Genomic DNA, 18,647 nt, shown 5'->3' on the forward strand with positions numbered 1-18,647 from the left:
GACTTTGGAATCAGTTCTGTTTTGGGTTGCTCCCCATCAACTGTTTTAAATGAACTTGTCAAACATCTTTTTCTAGGTAAGATAGCAGGTACAAGCTAAGGATAGACTATGCATTACTTAAATAGTGATCTGAGTGTCTCAACTTTCTGTCATATCCACCCACTTTATTCAAAATAGTGCCTGTGATGGTACAGGGCTTATTAGAAGCAGATTTTATTAGAAGAGATGACCTACTCACTAAGAATTAAATGCAGACAGTCAAGTTCTGTACCAAATATGGTTCAGTTTATTTCTAAACACGAGGTGTCTTGCAAATCCGTTGATTTCTTTCTCTGAAGATTTTAAATGTCAGTCATATGTTGTGCATATTTTAGCATTGTTCCCTAACATATGTATAACAATCTTATGATTTTAAAAGTGTAATATTTAAATGAAAATAAACATAGGCCTATAATCGTTCATATTTCTGGAGTAAGAGTATCGCAGATGACATGTTCACAAAATGGACTGATTTGCTGTATTAGAAAGACAGAAAATTTATCTAGTTTTAGCAAATGTCAAATCAGCAGCTATTCCTTTTAAGATTAATAAAAGATATAATGGTTTCTAGATAGCCTCTAAATAAAGATTACTATGAATGGAGAAGTGATTTACCAACAGTCACCACAATGATATTTCTTTAAAGGTTACAATCATCAGTTATTTAACTGAAACACTGCTGAGAATGCCTGGTCATTTCTTGAATAATGCATAATGTTCATTGTAGATTTGATCTGTATTATAACAATACAGATATTTCTAAAATAATGGAGAAAACTATCTGATACCTTCCAATTGCTTAACATATTATTTCCATGAAGTAATTGACTCAGGACACATTACACACTGTCACCTAAGTGTTCCTTCTGCAAGCACAACTTGGAATAATCTATATACAATGGACATCACAAAATAAACTCATCATCTTTCACAGACTTTCAAGAAAAGCTGTGATGAATATAGGGCAGCATAAAGGACCTTTCTGAAAAGCTAAATTAAAGTGATGAATTCCTATTAGCATCCTGGGACAAATTTAAATTTAAGCTTTGAAATTTAATTATTAACATGAATGGCACACTGTATTTTAAAAGAAATAGCTATTTACAAAGCATAACTAATATATCATATATATTTCCAAATGCCTTTAAATCTTATAAAGAAATTGCTCAGTGACTAATAAAATATAATATTTATCATTTTATTGTAGGATTATGAAACATAATTCATACAATGTTATGGGATATGTATATATACATACATACACATATATCTAGATCTAGATCTAGATACCATAGCATATACTTGTTTAGCCATAGGAACTTTTTACCTGAGTTCAAATCCAGCCTCAGACACTTAACACTTACTAGCTGTGTGACCTTGGGCAAGTCACTTAACCCCAATTGCCTCACTTAAAAATAAATTTTTTTTAAATTTAAAAAAAATTGTACCTTAATAAGTGGAAGTTACTGTCTTTTGATGTTATTACTTGAATGTTTCATTAGGATAAGCTACAAGTTTGCATTTAAAAAGAACTAGAAAAGTCATGAAATGTATGTAGACACACGCACATATTATGATTTTTCTAGTTCTTTTAAAATGTAATACAGTAGAAATAGCTAATGCAAAGTCCCCATATTATAACTTCCAACTTCTAAAAGCCAAGAAAAATGGTGTAGAATCATTAAAGGTTTAAATCATTTAGAGGTTTTAACTCAATATTCTGTCCTGCATTTCTCTACTCTTATATCAAATATATGTGTGTATATCGAGACACAAACATATATGTGTATGTATATGTGTTATACATACATGTGTATATATACATATATGTTTTTATATATATATACACACGTCATATGAACTTAACATTTCAAATACTAATCATCATCCCTTCTCATGCTCTTATTCCCAGGTCCCCATTGCAACTTCACTTCTATCAATGAAACCATCATTTTTCACTCTTCAGTAGAACATGAATACCTTGGGGCAAAGCCCATTTCATTTTGTCATTGTACCTCAGTGCCTAGCAAAGTGGCTCTAGTAGGTGCAAATTAAAGTTTTGTTGCAAAGTTTATCAAATTTATTTGATAATTGAATCCAATGAGATTGTACCATTTTCTTTTTTTTCTTTTAAAGTCCTCATAATTAAATGATGAATGGGTTGAACTTACTAAAGGCATACTTCAGGGAATGGATGACAACACATTTCCTACCCACAATGTGTTTAGAATCTAAAAGATTCTTTTCTAAAAACTCTCATTTTTCTATTGCAATAATCAACCTCTTCTTTAAATGTCTCTCTTCTTCTAATCTCTATATGTTTTTAAATCTTCTACTTCATTCTTCTTTTGAAGTTATCCATCTCAATTCCTTTTCCTTATTATCCAATTAAAAACATTTCTTTGGCATTTCACAATTCTATCCCTGCTTCCTTTCTTTGTTTTTCTTTCTGACTCATGGATTATCTTCTGGCAGACTAGATTTTTTTTGGGGAAAAAGACAGTAGCATTAAATTCTCCTGCTGGTACCTAATACCCAATAACAAAAAGAAAGTGTTCCAGGGCAGCTAGGTGGCGCAGTGGATAAAGCACTGGTCCTGGATTCAGGAGTTCCTGAGTTCAAATCTGGCCTCAGACACTTGACACTTACTATCTGTGTGACCCTGGGCAAGTCACTTAACCCCCATTGCCCCACCAAAAAATAAAAAAAATCAAAATAAAAGAAAGTGTTCCACATGAATTCAAAGGATTGCTTTCTCATTCACTTAATCCATAGTTAATGGTGACAAATGAAGTTAGGAGGCAAAGGCACAGGTTAATAATCTTTGTGTAGATATGTAGTTATTTTTCTTCTGGGCCCCCCAAAGAGATCAGGTCATTGACTACCACTGACCACCTACTCATTACATAAGATCTAATCAAGTAAAACATTCATGATACAGGAGGCATAGGCCAAAATAGCTAAAGCCTTCATTACAATGTGTAGAAGAATAGGAAGGGACTGATGAACTAAGTAAAATAATGGAAAATGAAATTTTCATGCTTCTATTGCCCAAGCAATTATGACAACCATGCAAGGAGAATCACAGGTATATGTATTCAGGGTTTAGATCATTCTTCCATTACTGGCCCTATTGATGAGCCCCAGTCTTTAGTTGTTCTTCAACTGTAGAGGTATGTTGTTGTTTAGTCATTTCAGTCATATCCAACTCCTTGTGACTCCATTTGGAGTTTTCTTGGCAAGGATACTGGAATGGTTTGGCACTTCCTTCTCTAGCTCATTTTACAGATAAGGAAACTGAGGCAAACAGGGTTAAGTGATTTGCCCAGAGTCACACGGCCAATAAATGTCTGCAGCTGGATTTGAATTCAGGTCTTTCTTAGTCCAGGCCAAGAGCTATATCTACTGAGCCACCTAGCTGACCCAAAACTTGTAAAGTGCCTTGTAAATCTTAGTTTGTTATTGTTGTTCAATCATGCCTAACAGTCACCTTATCTTGGGTTTTCTTGGCAAAGATACTGGAGTGATTTGTCATAAATAAGGAAATGGAGGTAAAGTGGGTGGAGTGACGCCCAGCATTACATAGCTGGTAAGTGTCTGAGGCCAGATAAGGCCAGTCAGTGCTCTCTCCACTGAGCTACCTGGCTGTAGTGGTATATCACTTGATTAATAACAAGTTCAATTTCAGAGTTTCACAGCATTGTACCTAGAAATTTGGTGAGCAGGAAGGTCCACTTGTATCACAAAGAAACTAAATCCCTGAAAAGCAATATTCTGTCTCTGGATAAAATACAAACTCTTTCATCTGGATTTTAAGACCATTCACAATGTGACTCTGACTTTCTTTTCAAGACTTGCTTCATACAACCATCCTTTATGAATTCTACACTCCACCTAAATTCGATTTTTAGATCTCTTTATTCCATACTTCATTTCTTTCCCCTGTCTATTTGCACAAATCACTCCCCATGTCTAGAATTCATTTCTCCTCCTCTTTGCCTCTAAGAATTTTTAAGGCTTAATTCAGGTTTCACGTCCTCTGTGAACCTTTTTTTTTTGATCTACCATCTATCCTTTCTCAGATTTCCTTGCACTACATTTCTCTACATGCTCTGATCCCTAATAGAATGGAAGCTTTACTGCTTTGAAACCCTAGCAGAGGTGATTTAGTAAACTGAGGAGGAGGATGAAGATGACAATGATGATGATGGTGGCCACCACTTCTCTACAATTAAAGCATTTAGTTGAACTGCTACCTACATTTATTGAGCTTAGCTGATCACTAGTTTCCTCAGAAAGAAGGTATACAAAGCTATGATGTTAGAGAAAATAGGAAAGTAAATCCAATATAAAAGTGCCTAGATTTAAAATTTTAAGGGGTTCTTTTAATAAGTATGTGCATAGCTAGATGATGGCTTGATAGCTAGAGAGAGAGAGAGAGAGAGAGAGAGAGAAAGAGATCACTCTAACCTTGATCTTGAGAAACACAAAGATATCTATTCAATGTCTTCTGCTCAAGCTTTGAATGTTCTTCTTACACTTTAGAAGAAAATAACCTGTTACACCCTAAATTCTGGCTCTCCTTTTCTAGGAAATATAGGTAAATATAATCCATATATTCATGTCGATGTAAATATGTGAACAGACATACACCTATGTACACAAACATGTCTTCATGCTTTACCAGGTTTAAAGAACCTGGTAAATGACCACTGCTTTTTGCCCTTCCTATCAATCTCAATCCTATATAAAAGATGACAGCTCCCCACTAGTACTTTTTCCTCTAGCCAGGAGGGCAAGTGAAAGCTGCTTCAGCTGCCAACACCAATGTTGCTCAATAGCTAGCTGTCAAGAAGCAAACACATAACCAGAGACTCCCTATCATCCCTCAGAAGTGGTTACCTGCAACAACCATCCACATGCCTGTCCTTAATCCCAGCCCCCCCCCCCCCCCCCCCGCCCCCAAGCTTTCATGTGTCAGGCCAAGACTAACAGTTACTACAGAGAGCCCTTTTGCCTAGTTTACACTCCCTTAGGGATACAAGATCAATGGCTGAAACACGTTTATACTACACACATTTCTAAATAAGCACATCTATATGGATATGCACATTTACACACATCCAAAGGCTTAAAATCGCATTGTCCTGGTAACATTTGGTACTCAAAATATATAACGAACTACTAGAACTTAATAGCAACATTAAAGAAAAGGGAAAAAAATCCATCATTGTGTGGAAGACTGAAGGAGGGTTCAAATATTAAATTTTTTAAAATAATGAGAAATGCATTAAGGATTGGGAGGACATTTCTAAATGGTTATGTATGTCAACCTTTAGGTTATCACAGTTTCAATACGTATAAATACAGCCTTTAAACTGAAATGCAGGCATTTTGTCATTCAATAAATCTATAAATCCAAAATGCCCGTTAAAATTAAGTCCTGCTGTGTGACCCTGGGCAAGTCACTTAACCCTCATTGCCCCACCAAAACCAAACCAAAACAAAACTAAGTCCTGTTCTCATCTACTTCCATGTAGAGCTGAGAATATTAGCTCTTCTCCATTTTTGTTTTGTTTTTTTGTTTTTGCGGGCCAATGGGGGTTAAGTGACTTGCCAAGGGTCGCACAGCTAGCTCTTCTCCATTAATAAACATTCCCATACCCCACCCCACAGAAAGATTTTATATGGATTAGCATGGCATAAATTAAATACAAAAAAGCACTTCAATGCAATTCATTTCAAACTAATTTCTCTGACACCTTATAAGAAGTAATAGATTACTTAGGCTGACAGTTTTTGAAAATAAAATAAAAATAAAAGAGGTTTATTTCACCTTCACATGGTGTCTTTCTCATGCAGACCTCAGATTTCCACATTTGTATCCCTTTAAAGGATTTGATATGCAGGAAAAGAAGAAAGGATGATGGTAAACATTTCAATAGAGAGATTACGATAGACTACCATATTCCAGACAGAAAAAAACTACCCTAAATCATACCTTTAACTGAAGTATTGGGTGGAGGTCCTTCCATTCTCAAGTTCCATGGAGGATCTCCCTGATTTGCAAAGTCCCTCATTTTCAGATAGCTAATTGTAAGTCGGATGATGGACGCCTTGTCAAGCTGGCTGGTGATAGCTGCAGGAAGCGGCAACAATTTAGCCAATTCATAGAACTCAAAATTCTCTTTTCCCCGACGGGAGCGAGCAGCATCTCGGGACTTTTCCTTTCTCAAGGCTTGTAAACTGCAAGCAGATAAAAATGAGAATAGTGGTTAGTAATTCTGGAAATATCTTTCATTCAGTTATACCTTGCTTCCTGGTTTCGATGTTTCTTCAGTAATCCCCATAAATGTCTTTTTCAGATGTGAGTTTCACAAAAATTTCTATTTATACAATGACCATGACATTCTGTAATGCTTTAATGGCTAAACGACTGAAATAACTGACGCTACGTTGTTGTTTGCAAGGTTTTTCCATATTCCGTTTATTGTTGCATACACTTACACATATACCCTTAGTTTGTATACGATTTGGCTGACGTTAATCAACTCTCAGTTAATTAGGAGATTGTGCCGGCTTTGACACTTCTGTTCTCAACTTAATGAATTGTTCATTGAACTGTCTTTATTGGATGCTTTCATTGAAGGAGAAAGGGGAAAGAGAAACTAGAATAGGGGAAGGAAAAGATTGGCCTGGCAGTATTCAGGGAGTTGGAACTTACTCAACTTTTTACATGGCAGTACTCTATAAAAATGTTCACAGTGGAAACAAAATGTTTTCACAACTCTGTCAATTTTAAAGTATATCTCACTGTAGATGCCAAAAACGAGTTTGGCTGAACATTTATAGAATTAAATAATTCCATAGCTGCTACAGGCAGATACTAGACTAATGGAAGTTTCTAAATACAGAATCCAATTTTGTTTTTACATAATTATTTTTAAAATTCCAAATTATCTAACTAGCATCCCTCATCTGAACTAGTCATATTAAATGTTTTAGTTTTCAGGGCAACATTTTAATTTGACAATTACTTTTCCTTTGAAATTGTGCCAGTTGAAGAAGCATATGTTAGCTCCCAAGGAAACAAAAATATATGGCTTGTTAAATAACTTATTGTCCAGAGGTTGAATTAAACAGCACATACTGAAAACACTGATTTTTTTTTAACATATCAGAACTAAGTAAATAAATTCTGTAACAGTTTTTTAAATCTTGCTCTTAAAATATGGGTAAATTCAGTTACTAAGGTTCAGACTAAATATTCAGAACAGAAGAATCATTCAATTCCCATATTTATTCATTTTAAAATTTGTCATTTGGGTCAATATTTTTAAAAATTCTTCAGGGTTCTTTTGTCATTTTTATCCAACTATAGTGCAAAAAAGAAAAGAAATAAGGCATAATAATAAAAGTGCATTGTAGAAGTGTCTATAATATTAATGTTGCAATACCTACATTAAAAACAAAACTAGAGGGTCAATGGGCTGGTTAAAGGATGCAAGTTTCATTTTAAAAAATTAAGTCAGTGCGGTGGTGCACTGAATTGTAGCTTTCATGAGGACTGCTTGGAGCCTTCCCATTTCATCGATGTAAAATGGTCACTTTTTAAATGCACAGTATTAATTTAAGAAATAAAGTGCTTTGTCTTATAAGGAGGAACAGTTGTTAAGATACTTTTAAGACCTAATTGCAAAATTAGCCTCCATGTGTTATAACTTCATTTGAGGTACTCACATTTCTCTATCTCTCTCTGTCTCTCTCTAAGTGTATGTATATATGTATGTATGTATGTATGTATGTATGTATGTATGTATGTATCCATGTATCCATGTATACCTACTTATTAGACATTACACAATACCCATCCTGGATCTATAGAATCAAAGGAAAGGGGAAATGAGGGTTAAACAATTTATTTAGTAAATATGTTTTTGCCCTTTACCTTTATTAAAGAGTTGAAACCAAAAAACAAAACAAAAAAAAAATTCTGTCTTGACCATAAAGTCTGTGCCAAATTTATTTGGACTGCATGGCACAAGATCAAAAGGAAAAAACCATAAGAGCTCTGAGAGGTTAACAGACATAGCTATAGCTACTTAATGAAAATGATAAAGTAGAAATTCTCACCAGCATCTCCTGATACTTAGCCATTGACTTCTCTCTTAGCTCACACTTCCTTTTTTATATTCCTAAACAAATTATCTAGATTATTTACTTTTCAGATTTCTATTTTTCCCTATTGTCACCATGTGACCCTACTAGAGTAAATGATCTTCTTGCCCACAATCTTAATAAGATGGGGTTTCCATGACTCCCATATTACATAATTATGCAGGCACTATAGGGTCTATCTGACTCTCAAAATGATAGCAAGATATTTATAATAAATAGTGATTAGTTTTGAGGGCAATAGCAATAAAATATGACCAAAGAGACATACAGGTTGTTGAGATGGTGATCTAATAGAAGAAGTTGAACAGGATGCCATAGTTTGGTGAGTAATATGTTAAACACTTTAATGAAGTAGGACCTATTTTTCAAGCAGTGTCCTCTTAGGATTGAGTAATATGTTAATAACTCAAAATGACTTTGCATTTGTACACTTTGTCATCAGACAAATGTGTTATCATCTATAGAGCATGTAAAATAAATTTTAAAATTTAGATGAGATGTAACATTGCCTATTCTATTACCAGAAATGGTACACCACTTTGCTGCCACAATAAGTTCTTCTCTGGACTCCATCTTCCCCTCTACTAACTTCGATCCACTTATATCCTGAATGGCACCAAAAACTATTTCTCAGTTTTAGGCAAGCAGAAAACAGTATTTAATTTATCACAAAATATCAACAACATCTCCCCATGAAAACTATCAAAAGAAGCCATAAATCAACTTGAAAAAAGACCTGATAACATTCTAGTGGTTTTCATAATTGCCATGGATACAACACCTTACGCCTCACTTTATATCATCCACAGTATTCATTGTAAGCCACCTATGTGCAGACAATTGCCCTAAAGTATCTAACAGGGATGAAAGTTGGACAGTGTAGAAGGAAGATGGTATCTCCATCCAGATATAGAATATATATATATACTATGTATGCTATACATATATAGATACACACACACATATATATACATATATGTGTGTCTCTCTGTGTGTAAACACACATACATATTTGTGTGTAATACTAGCCATCTCTAGGATGTGGGAAAGAAAAAAGGTAGAAAAGATACATGATAACTTTATTATATATGTAATAAATATATAATATTATATATATGTTGGCTGAATATATATATATATATATTATACGTTGGCTGAAATCATCTTCTAATGAAGAACAGCTTTGAAGGTCAGAAGGAAGGAGCTGCTGTGCTGATACAGGAGTCAAGCCCAACCCCACAGTCACCCTGACACATCCAGTCTCAGGAAGGCCTCACCAAAGAAGGAGACCCCCAGAGCCTCTGAATCAGCTGAAGCACCAGTATTATCTGGAACTAAGCTCAAAGTCTGGTGAGAGGTCTGAGCCCTGGGCAGGGGGGAGACTACAACGGTCTATGCTGGTGCTGAGGCAGAACTTGGGTTTTTCATCCCTGCTGAGAACCAGGAGGTAACCTTGAGTAGCAGTGGCCCAGGTTGGGGAAGGACACAGGCTCGTTGGAGCTGACAACCACAATGCACAAAGCTGGTTGATTAGCTAGTTGGCCTGGGGTCATCTACAGACCAGGGAACAGGCCAAGCGAATGAAGAACCTGATCCTCCTCCTTAAACCATACCACTTGGGACTTCTTAAGCTTGGGATACTGCAGCCTGGAAACAGTGCTAAAAGTCAAGTAAAAGAAAGGCAAGATGAGCAGACAGAGAAAGGTGAGGACCATAGAAAGTTTCTTCAGTAACAATGAAGACCGAGGTGCACCCTGAGAGGAAGATGTTAACATCAGGGCCCCTTATTATATATTTTAAAAGAATAGCAAGTTGTACATAATAGATATATAGTTTCACGTGCAATCATCTATTTTATTCTCCTATGTTATGGAAATGCTTATTAATTTCATTAATTAAAAATACAATAAAATTTTTTAAAAATCAAGCATTGTCATTCAGGATTTGGATCCACCCCCCCCCTCCAATAAAAAAATAAAAATAAAAACCAAGAATATAACATGTCCTGGGTTTGGAGGAGAAGATTTGATGGTAGTTGCTAAATTTCAGATTTTTCCACCATGCTCAAGAATAATGCTCAAAACCAAAAGCCACATGAATTTATTAAGCACCTTCTTTTCTACACGTCAGGTCCTGTGGTAAGACAATTATGAATAGTCCCCACCCTCAGGAAACCTTCATCCTAATGATATGCACTGCATTAGTTCTCTTCTATCACTAAAAGAAGCTATAAGAATTTGGAGAGAATTTCACTACTTAATTGTAATCTTAAAATTATTTAATTGTAAGCACCTACATCCATATGATGCCCTTTATTAAGTACTGACTGAACAAAGACGAATATGAAACAAATAATACTTGTTATCAAGGGACTTACATCCTGTTGAAGATACATCATGTATAGAATTAAAGTTCATGGATGTACAAAGTAAATATAACATAATTACAGGATGCAAAAATAGGGACATCAGAAAAGTACTGATTTAGGAAATGGTATCTTGTTCTTATTGGTGGTGGTTCTCATTTTAGAAGTGGACCAATGATATAACAGGGTGATGTCTTGACTTGTGTGTGAATTGGATTTAAGTGAGGTAGAGTCATGCTAAGTCATCAGCCTCACTCTTTTTTCCAGAGTCATCAAAGTCCATCAAAGGCAAGACAAAAGTCAAGCCAACTGGTTATGGCCCAGGATGAGGTCTAGGCAAGGGTTTGAAAGAACCTAGAAACTCTGGGAGGCAGGAGAGAGGTTGCAGAAAATCCAAGGCATGAGACCAAATAAAAGGATGATAAAAAAAATAGAAAATAGTTCTTTTTAGACAATGAAAGTAGAAATATACTGTAGGCATGCCTTACTATGTCACTAATTCAATTCACTTCAATTAAAGAAACAAGTACTAACATTATTGCCATGTTGACCGTACTGGGCTATATCTAGACAAATATTAAAAAAAAAAAAAATACAAGGTAGCGCAGTGGATAGAGCACCGGCCCTGGAGTCGGGAGTATCTGAGTTCAAATCTGACCTCAGAAACTTAACACTTACTAGCTGTGTGACCTTGGGCAAGTCACTTAACCCCAATTGCCTCACTAAAACAAAACAAAACAAAACAATACAACTAACAACTAATTTCTGATCTTGAGAACATTACAGTTGACTGGGGCAGGGGTATAAGATATAGATTTTATCTGTGTTAAAGTGAAAATTGAATCCACAAGAGTGGCTAAGATCATGGAGGGAGAGAGCTTACAGAGAAAAAAAGGGAACAAGATAGACTTGTGGGAGACCAATACCTTAATGGGTAGGATGAAGAAAACTCTTCACTGGCTAGTGGAGGAGATGGAAAATGAGTGGGCAGAGAGCTAGGAGGAAATCCAGGAGAAAGCAGTGAGGCTACATTATAAAAGGGAGGCTACGTTACAAAAGAGAAGGAGTAGTCAACTGTGTCAACTAATCCTAATTATCTCCTTGCTTACTAAAATAACTTCTTCTCATCCTTCTGTTTAATTTGACGAAGATGTTCATTGTCTTTGTGATGAAACTCTCTTCTTCCTGAGACTCTTTTCTTTTGGTCTATGGTGTTGTTCACTATAACAGGTGGTTCTTCTTCCTTCATTTCCCTTTATCATAAAATCCCTTCATCATTGACATTTTTATGAAAATTCATTCCTCAGATCATTTCAGCTCTCACCTCTATGAAGATGATTTCCAAGACTACCTTTAAAAGTCTATCCCTTTCTTTGTCTCGTCTCTGCAGGGAATAACTAAACTGGATCTTCAATCATATGTTCTACCAGTATTCAAAATTTTAACATGTTGACATTGACCTTTTTTTCTTCACTCAAAAAACTCTATCCTATCTTTTAACAAACATTTTTATATACATAGAACCTTAATAGTCCTAGTTTTCTTGGCTTGTGACATTGAATTTATCTTTTGATTTCTCTCTCCTTCAACTACTTGTTCCTCCTAAAATCTACATCCCTTCCCTCTATTTCTTCAGTAACTTCTGTAGCTCTAGACTTCACCATTTAAAGCCTGGATAACGACTGCAAACTGTTGTGTACATTGTGGCTATTTTTCTAGACCTTTGATTCTTTTTCTTTTTTTAAATTTATTTTATTTTCAATTCATGGAACAAAATAAGCATTTCCATAATACAGTACAATAAAAAAGATAATCATCTTTGAATATGTAGAACGATACATGAAACTATAAATCACAACGTACAATGTGATATTCCCTCCAAATACACAAAACTTTTTTTTTTCCTTCCCTCCCTGCCTCTGCCCTAGAGACGGCGACCATTAGACACAAATAGGTCTGTGGCTCCAATTTTAGTTTTCTATCTTTAGTTTTCTATGAATTACTCTGACTCTCACTGTTAAGTTAATTTTCTTTAACTACTATTTTCATTTGAGCACTCCCTCCTCTTAAAAAATTTAAGGTGATTTTCCCTATTATCTATAAGATCAGAACTAACCCTTCATGCCAAGCATTCAAAATACTCCCAAGTGACTTTCTTATATCCAACCAAAGTAATCTCTTCCTTTTTCCAAAAATGTTTCATCCTGCTTTGGTCAAATAAGAACTTTTATTCATTTCCCTTCTATCCCTTCTGTGTCTTTATAGCAAAATGCCTCATCCCCAAAGTTCCTGGTAGAATTGGAGTTATTATAGGCTTGCTTAGTCTAGAAGAAAATGTAAGTATAATTAAGACACAGAAATGCTAATCCTAACTGAGAAGATATCTAAACTGAAAGAAGAGAGCCTGTAGATTGTAGATCCTGGGAAGAGAAGAGTTTGTCAATTCCTTTGGGGACATTAAGATCCTAGAAAACAATATGGAGTGATTCAGAAAGGAACTTGTAGACATTAAATAGTAACGTAACTGAGGAGCCCGGTCCTTTGGACAACAGAATTTGAAAGTGGAAGGCTTTCTTAAATACAGGAAAAAATACTCACCTCAAAACTTTACATATAAGTATGCTGAAATTACTGAGGAAAAGCAAAATAAAATGCCCCCCAATTATCCAAAATACAAAACAGAACTTCTTTTCCCTTAAATTCACTGGAGGCTTAAGGAAGGTTCCTACAAAGGGTGAAATTTCCAACTAGGATTTGAGGGGTACTTCAGAGGAAATGAGAAAAGTGTCATGGGACTCAGAATATAGGAGAGGATAGTTAAAGAAATTACATAGAATTCAGAGAACATCAGAGAATCACGGTCACTATGGGTATAGGAGTTTCCAGGTGGGGGCAGAGAATGAACCTGGCAACCCAAGCAAAAGAACCCTTCTGCTCCAGAGAATAAGGAAACACAGTGATAAAGTTTAGCTTAGGTTGGAGATAGACATGCCACAAATCAGCCAGAATAGGTTATATCAAGAGCCCACAATAGCAAAAAAGCCAGTTGATTGGAAGGGTGTTATAAGAGAGAGTTGGAAAGATGATAATTTTTCCAACTTTTTTTCAAACTAAAAAGAGTAATTTGAACCCATGGTCCATTTTGTAATTAATTCAATCAGCAAGTAGACTTCTACATGATACAGTAAAAGTAATTGTATACGTTGATACTGATGATCCTATGTGTGACATTGCATTGAATAAAATAAGATAAAAGGGTCATGGTTTGAATATAGTAACTAGCCTCTTTCCATCTCTATTAAAGAGGAAAAAGAAGAAATCATGTTTTTCCCCATTAATTGAAGAATGACAGACTTTTTTAATATAAAATGGAATTTTTGTATTTGTTAGACTAGATGGAGTCACTATGGAAGACTGTAAAATTTTCTCCAGTGATATATAAACATGGAAAATATTCTCATCAGTCAGACAAAGATTAGGTGAAGTCCTGTATGAAATGATGGGAATGGGCTAGATGATCTTACAGTGTCCTTTTAGACTTTTCATCATACAATTAAACAGTCATCAAACACATGAGAACTTTTGGGGGTAAGAGTGTAGTGGTTGGAAATAATACAAAACCAGCACGATGGATAGTTCATTGAGCTTTGTAGAATTGCTAAAGGAGTTGTAGGTAGTGGCTATGACTACAAGGCAATTGCGTACATACAGAGAGAGAGCATGGCCAATTGAGCTGGGTTCTGGGCTTTTAGTGAGAAAGATCTGGGTTCAAATTCCACCTCAAACACTAGCTCTTTGATCCTTGGCAAGTCACTTAATTCCCCTGAGCCTAAATGTCTTCATATGCAAAAATGAGAGGCCTAGATTCAAGGACCCTTAAGGACCTTTCTAGCTCTAAATCTATGGTCCAGTGAATTTAAAATAAAAGACCTGTAAAATAACAAAAATATTAATGAAAATAGTTAAGGCAGAAAGATCATCAAAATATCAAGAAAATGAAATCAACCCCACTTGGATAATTAATGTGGCAGATGAAATATAAAGTAATTATGGAGTGAAAAGGGATAATTTTTAAAAATTATTTTGGGAATCATAGCTTTTACAAGAAGTTATCCTGAAACTTTTGGAAAAGATTTTATTTTTCAAATTGTGGTAAATATTCCCTTGTTATAGACAGAAAAGACCTACAGAAAGCTTGGGAATTAATCTTTTTTTTTTTTTTTGCTCTTTCCCTCCAAGAAAAGGTTGTAAGGATTATGAAGATAATACATTTAGAGCTCCTTAGGAGGAAAAAAAGAGTAAACACAGCAGCACCAACGACAACAGAGTAAAGATAGTTTGACCTTCTGCCCCACCCAACCCAAGAACCTCTTTCCAACTTCTCTTCATATCCTAGTTGTTTTTAACCTTTGTCAAAGTCTTACTCTAAGGCACCATTATGGCATGGAGATAATCCTACAGGATATAGCGGAATGGTGTAAAATCTGGAAGCTCTGGGTCCAGGGTGGATGCTTTGTCTACTGTGTCACCTACCTGCCCCATGATGACATCTTTAGGGTAAAAATTAAGGGGTGAGAGGAATGAACTGGGGGAGGGGGAAGGGGAGAGGTAGCATGGGGTGAAATCCCACATGAAAGAAAGAGGAAAGGGCTTATGGAGTGGTGGAAGAGATGGGGGAGGAGCAGGGCAGTTAATGAACTTTACACTCATCAGAATTAGCTCAAAGTCCTTAATCTCATCAGAATTGGCTCAAGGAGGGATTAGCACACACACACACCCAATTGGGTGGAGTATTCTATTTAAGATGGGCAGTAAATGAGCCTAACACTCATCAGAATTGGCTCAAAAACCATAATCTCATCTGAATTGGCTCAAGGAGGGAATAACATACACACTCAATTGGGTGGAGTAATCTATCTAACCCTACAGGAAAATAGAAGGGGAAAGGGATAAGGAGGGAGGGGCAAAAGAGAGGGCAGATTGGGGGAGGGGACAGTCAGAAGTAAATCCCTGAGGGGCAACTAGGTGGCACAGTGGATAGAGCACTGGCCTTGGAGTCAGGAGTACCTGAGTTCAAATCCGGCCTCAGACATTTGACACTTACTAGCTGTGTGACGCTGGGCAAGTCACTTAACCCCAACTGCCTCACTAAAAGAAAAAAAAATTGGAAAAAAAAAAGAAGTAAATCCCTTTTGAGGAGGAATAGGGTGATAGATAATAGAGCAAATATCATGGGTAAGGGAATAGAATGGAGGGAAACTGCTAACAATAGTAATTGTGAAAAAGAGGAAAGGGGGAAAAATTGTAAAAAAAAAAAAAAAAAGATCTGGAAGCTCTAACCAATCTAGAAAGGCTTTGAGCAAGGACCTAGCATTTAAATGAATGTATATTTGTCTTCTGAGGACTAACCTAACTATGCAAAAGTGCATCAGCAGGTTGCTTGCCACAGCATGCTGAATTTTTCAGCCAGAGCAAGTAATGAAACATGAATGGAGTTTTGATCAGTGCTGGTGAAGGGATCATTCACAAGAAGATAAAAGTCCAAAAGTAAAAGTCCAAAAATATCCTTGTTTTTATTTCTCTTTCACCCATTGTCTGACAGTGCTATCTTCTAAACCCCTCACACAAGAGAATTCTTGACATAAAGTTGCTTCTGTTACAAATGATAAACTTTGAAAGTACTATGTGATCATGGGATGAGTATATATGTACAATCACATTAAATCTATCTCTTCATTAGTCATACTGTGAAAGGAGAATCAAAACAACAGGGGACAACCTCAAAACAAAACAAAACAAAACATAAACAAAAACAAAAACAAAAAGGGTAGAAACATATGGTTCAATCTGCATCCAGATTCCCACAATTCACTTTAATTTCATCAGCATGGAAACTCCCTGCATCAATGTTGACTGACAACTTCTTTGTAACATATGACCTTAAAAAGTGGTCCAGGATACTGAGAAACTAAAAAGCCTAATCACAAGGTCATGCATGCAGTATGTGTCAGAGGATGGATGTGCTTATGAGCCCAGGTCTTCTTAACTCCAAGGTTAGCCTTCTATTCATTACTCCACACTGTGTCTCTACTAGGAGATCATAACAGTAGTTAAAACTCGTCTTTGTAGCAGAGGAAAGTAAGACATGTTTTCTTCCTGAAATGGGGACAAGGGAGAGTAGGGCCAATAGCCTCTTTAAATTTTACTTTTTTTAAAAAAAAAGTACTTCTAAGGATCCGGACAGGTGAGATTTTATGGATTTTTGTACTTGTTTTGCTTAGGAGAACCCAGCACACTACAGACTTCCACTATTTATCAATTAATCTGGCATCCAGCCTCAAAGGAAGAAGGTCGACCTGTATTAAAAATGCAGCCATCAAAAATTCATCAAAGGCTTCGGCATTTTAACTCATGAACCTTTGAACACCTGCATACTTGTCAGATCCCTGGTTATAGTTAACAGTGAGATCTATAGTTACTTCAGTACCTACATTTGCCCTGACATGAGCTGCATGAGGAGTCTTCCAGGTAAAGTACAGTAAGGATTCCACAGGGCAGCATTTACCCTTCCCTCATTACCTTCAACACAATAGCCTACCACATATTGACACCACCCAAAGTTTAAAGTCAATTAAAGCAGCTATTCTGCAGTGAAAAAAAATATATATACATCTAGGGGCCTTTATTTGCTCAATTATAAACATCACCAAGTAAAGCAAGAAATGCATGTAAAACTATTTCTAGAAGGATCACATACAATATAGCCTACAAATCGAAGTCCTTTAATGCTCTCCATGAAAGTAGGGAAAAAAAGTAATGATTTCAGAACCTATCCTCCAATGTATGAGAAAAGCTACACAGTCTGTGCTAGAAGTTAAAACGAGAACAAACCTTCAAGTTCAAGGTAAGAACTCTCCTGCTTAACTAATGCACTGCTCATAGCTGTCATCATTAATTTATGTTAGCCTCTGTAAACATCAAGAGTATAATAGGCCAATTTCACAACTAAATATAGATGCACATTTTGCCCTATATAAATGGCAGATTGCTGCTGTAGATCATCACTGCGGCAAGACGTCAGTAAAGATGCACTGTTTGATGGTCTGATGCTCACACAATATATAAAACCAGTTGTAATGGTTGTTTGGAAGCAAAGTGTAACATAGCAGCAAAATTTCATTTGTTCCACAAACTCAGGATATATTAAGCTTGGCTGACAAAGACTATTGGATGTGCTAAATCAGTTTGACCTTCATTCTTGCTTTATTTTTCTCATTTAACATGTGAAATGACCATTATTTTTCCCCATGTAACAAAATATGATGAAATTTGTTGCCACCCCTCCCCCCCAAAAAATGTCTAATGTGTAGCAAAACTGATCTTTGCAGTTGTTAATGTTTTAGTCATTACTATAATCGTGGGGTATCCTTGCTAATTTAAAGTAATGTACACACTAACATACGGATTCTAATAGGATGATCATGACTCACATTTGACTTTTTGTAGAACAGATCAGAAAGTAATTAAAATCATTCAACTAAGTGCTTTGTCTCCTTGTCAGAAAATGCTTTGTGTACCTTTGAACTCCATCATTAAATTAATTGTCTTTGAGCCAATGAGCATTTTTATTTGAACACCTTAAGTAACAGGATTTACTTCTAGAATGAGTCATTAGAATAGTAATAATAAGAAGCTGCCACTTTTTTTCCAGTATGACTAATTTCACTCCTTCACAATCCTTTTCAACTAACGTTCACCTTGATTCAAATAACGATTACCTGCGCCTTTGTAAGACCCAAACTATTAATCGTCCTTTTTTGCCTTCTGCTAGAATTCTCACCCTGAATCAAAGTGTTTTGTTCTTATTTTTTCCTCCAAAACTTTAAAGTATGCAACTGGCGAATTCATGATCATGGAGAAACTGCGGCTTTATCAAGCAATTTTGTTGTACCCAATAAACCTTGGAGCAACTTGTATATTTCACACCTTAAATTTCTATTTACCAAATCAGCTAATCACTTCACAATTGAACTTCTCAGAACAAAAAATTATCAATTAAAGTGGT

At 35.8% G+C, this 18,647-nt stretch overlaps 1 protein-coding gene across 1 annotated transcript in view; it reads right to left on the reverse strand.

Moving 5' to 3' along the window:
• The window catches only part of NPAS3 (neuronal PAS domain protein 3), a 1,138,615-nt gene that overhangs the window by 805,194 nt on the left and 314,774 nt on the right, over positions 1 to 18,647 (reverse strand). The window contains 2 exon segments of the mRNA XM_043988462.1: positions 5,876 to 5,926; positions 6,041 to 6,285. Coding sequence (XP_043844397.1) covers positions 5,876 to 5,926; positions 6,041 to 6,285 — 296 coding nt within the window.

Source organism: Dromiciops gliroides, chromosome 2 (genome assembly GCF_019393635.1).
Source record: "Dromiciops gliroides isolate mDroGli1 chromosome 2, mDroGli1.pri, whole genome shotgun sequence".
In the NCBI taxonomy this organism is placed as follows: domain Eukaryota; kingdom Metazoa; phylum Chordata; class Mammalia; order Microbiotheria; family Microbiotheriidae; genus Dromiciops; species Dromiciops gliroides.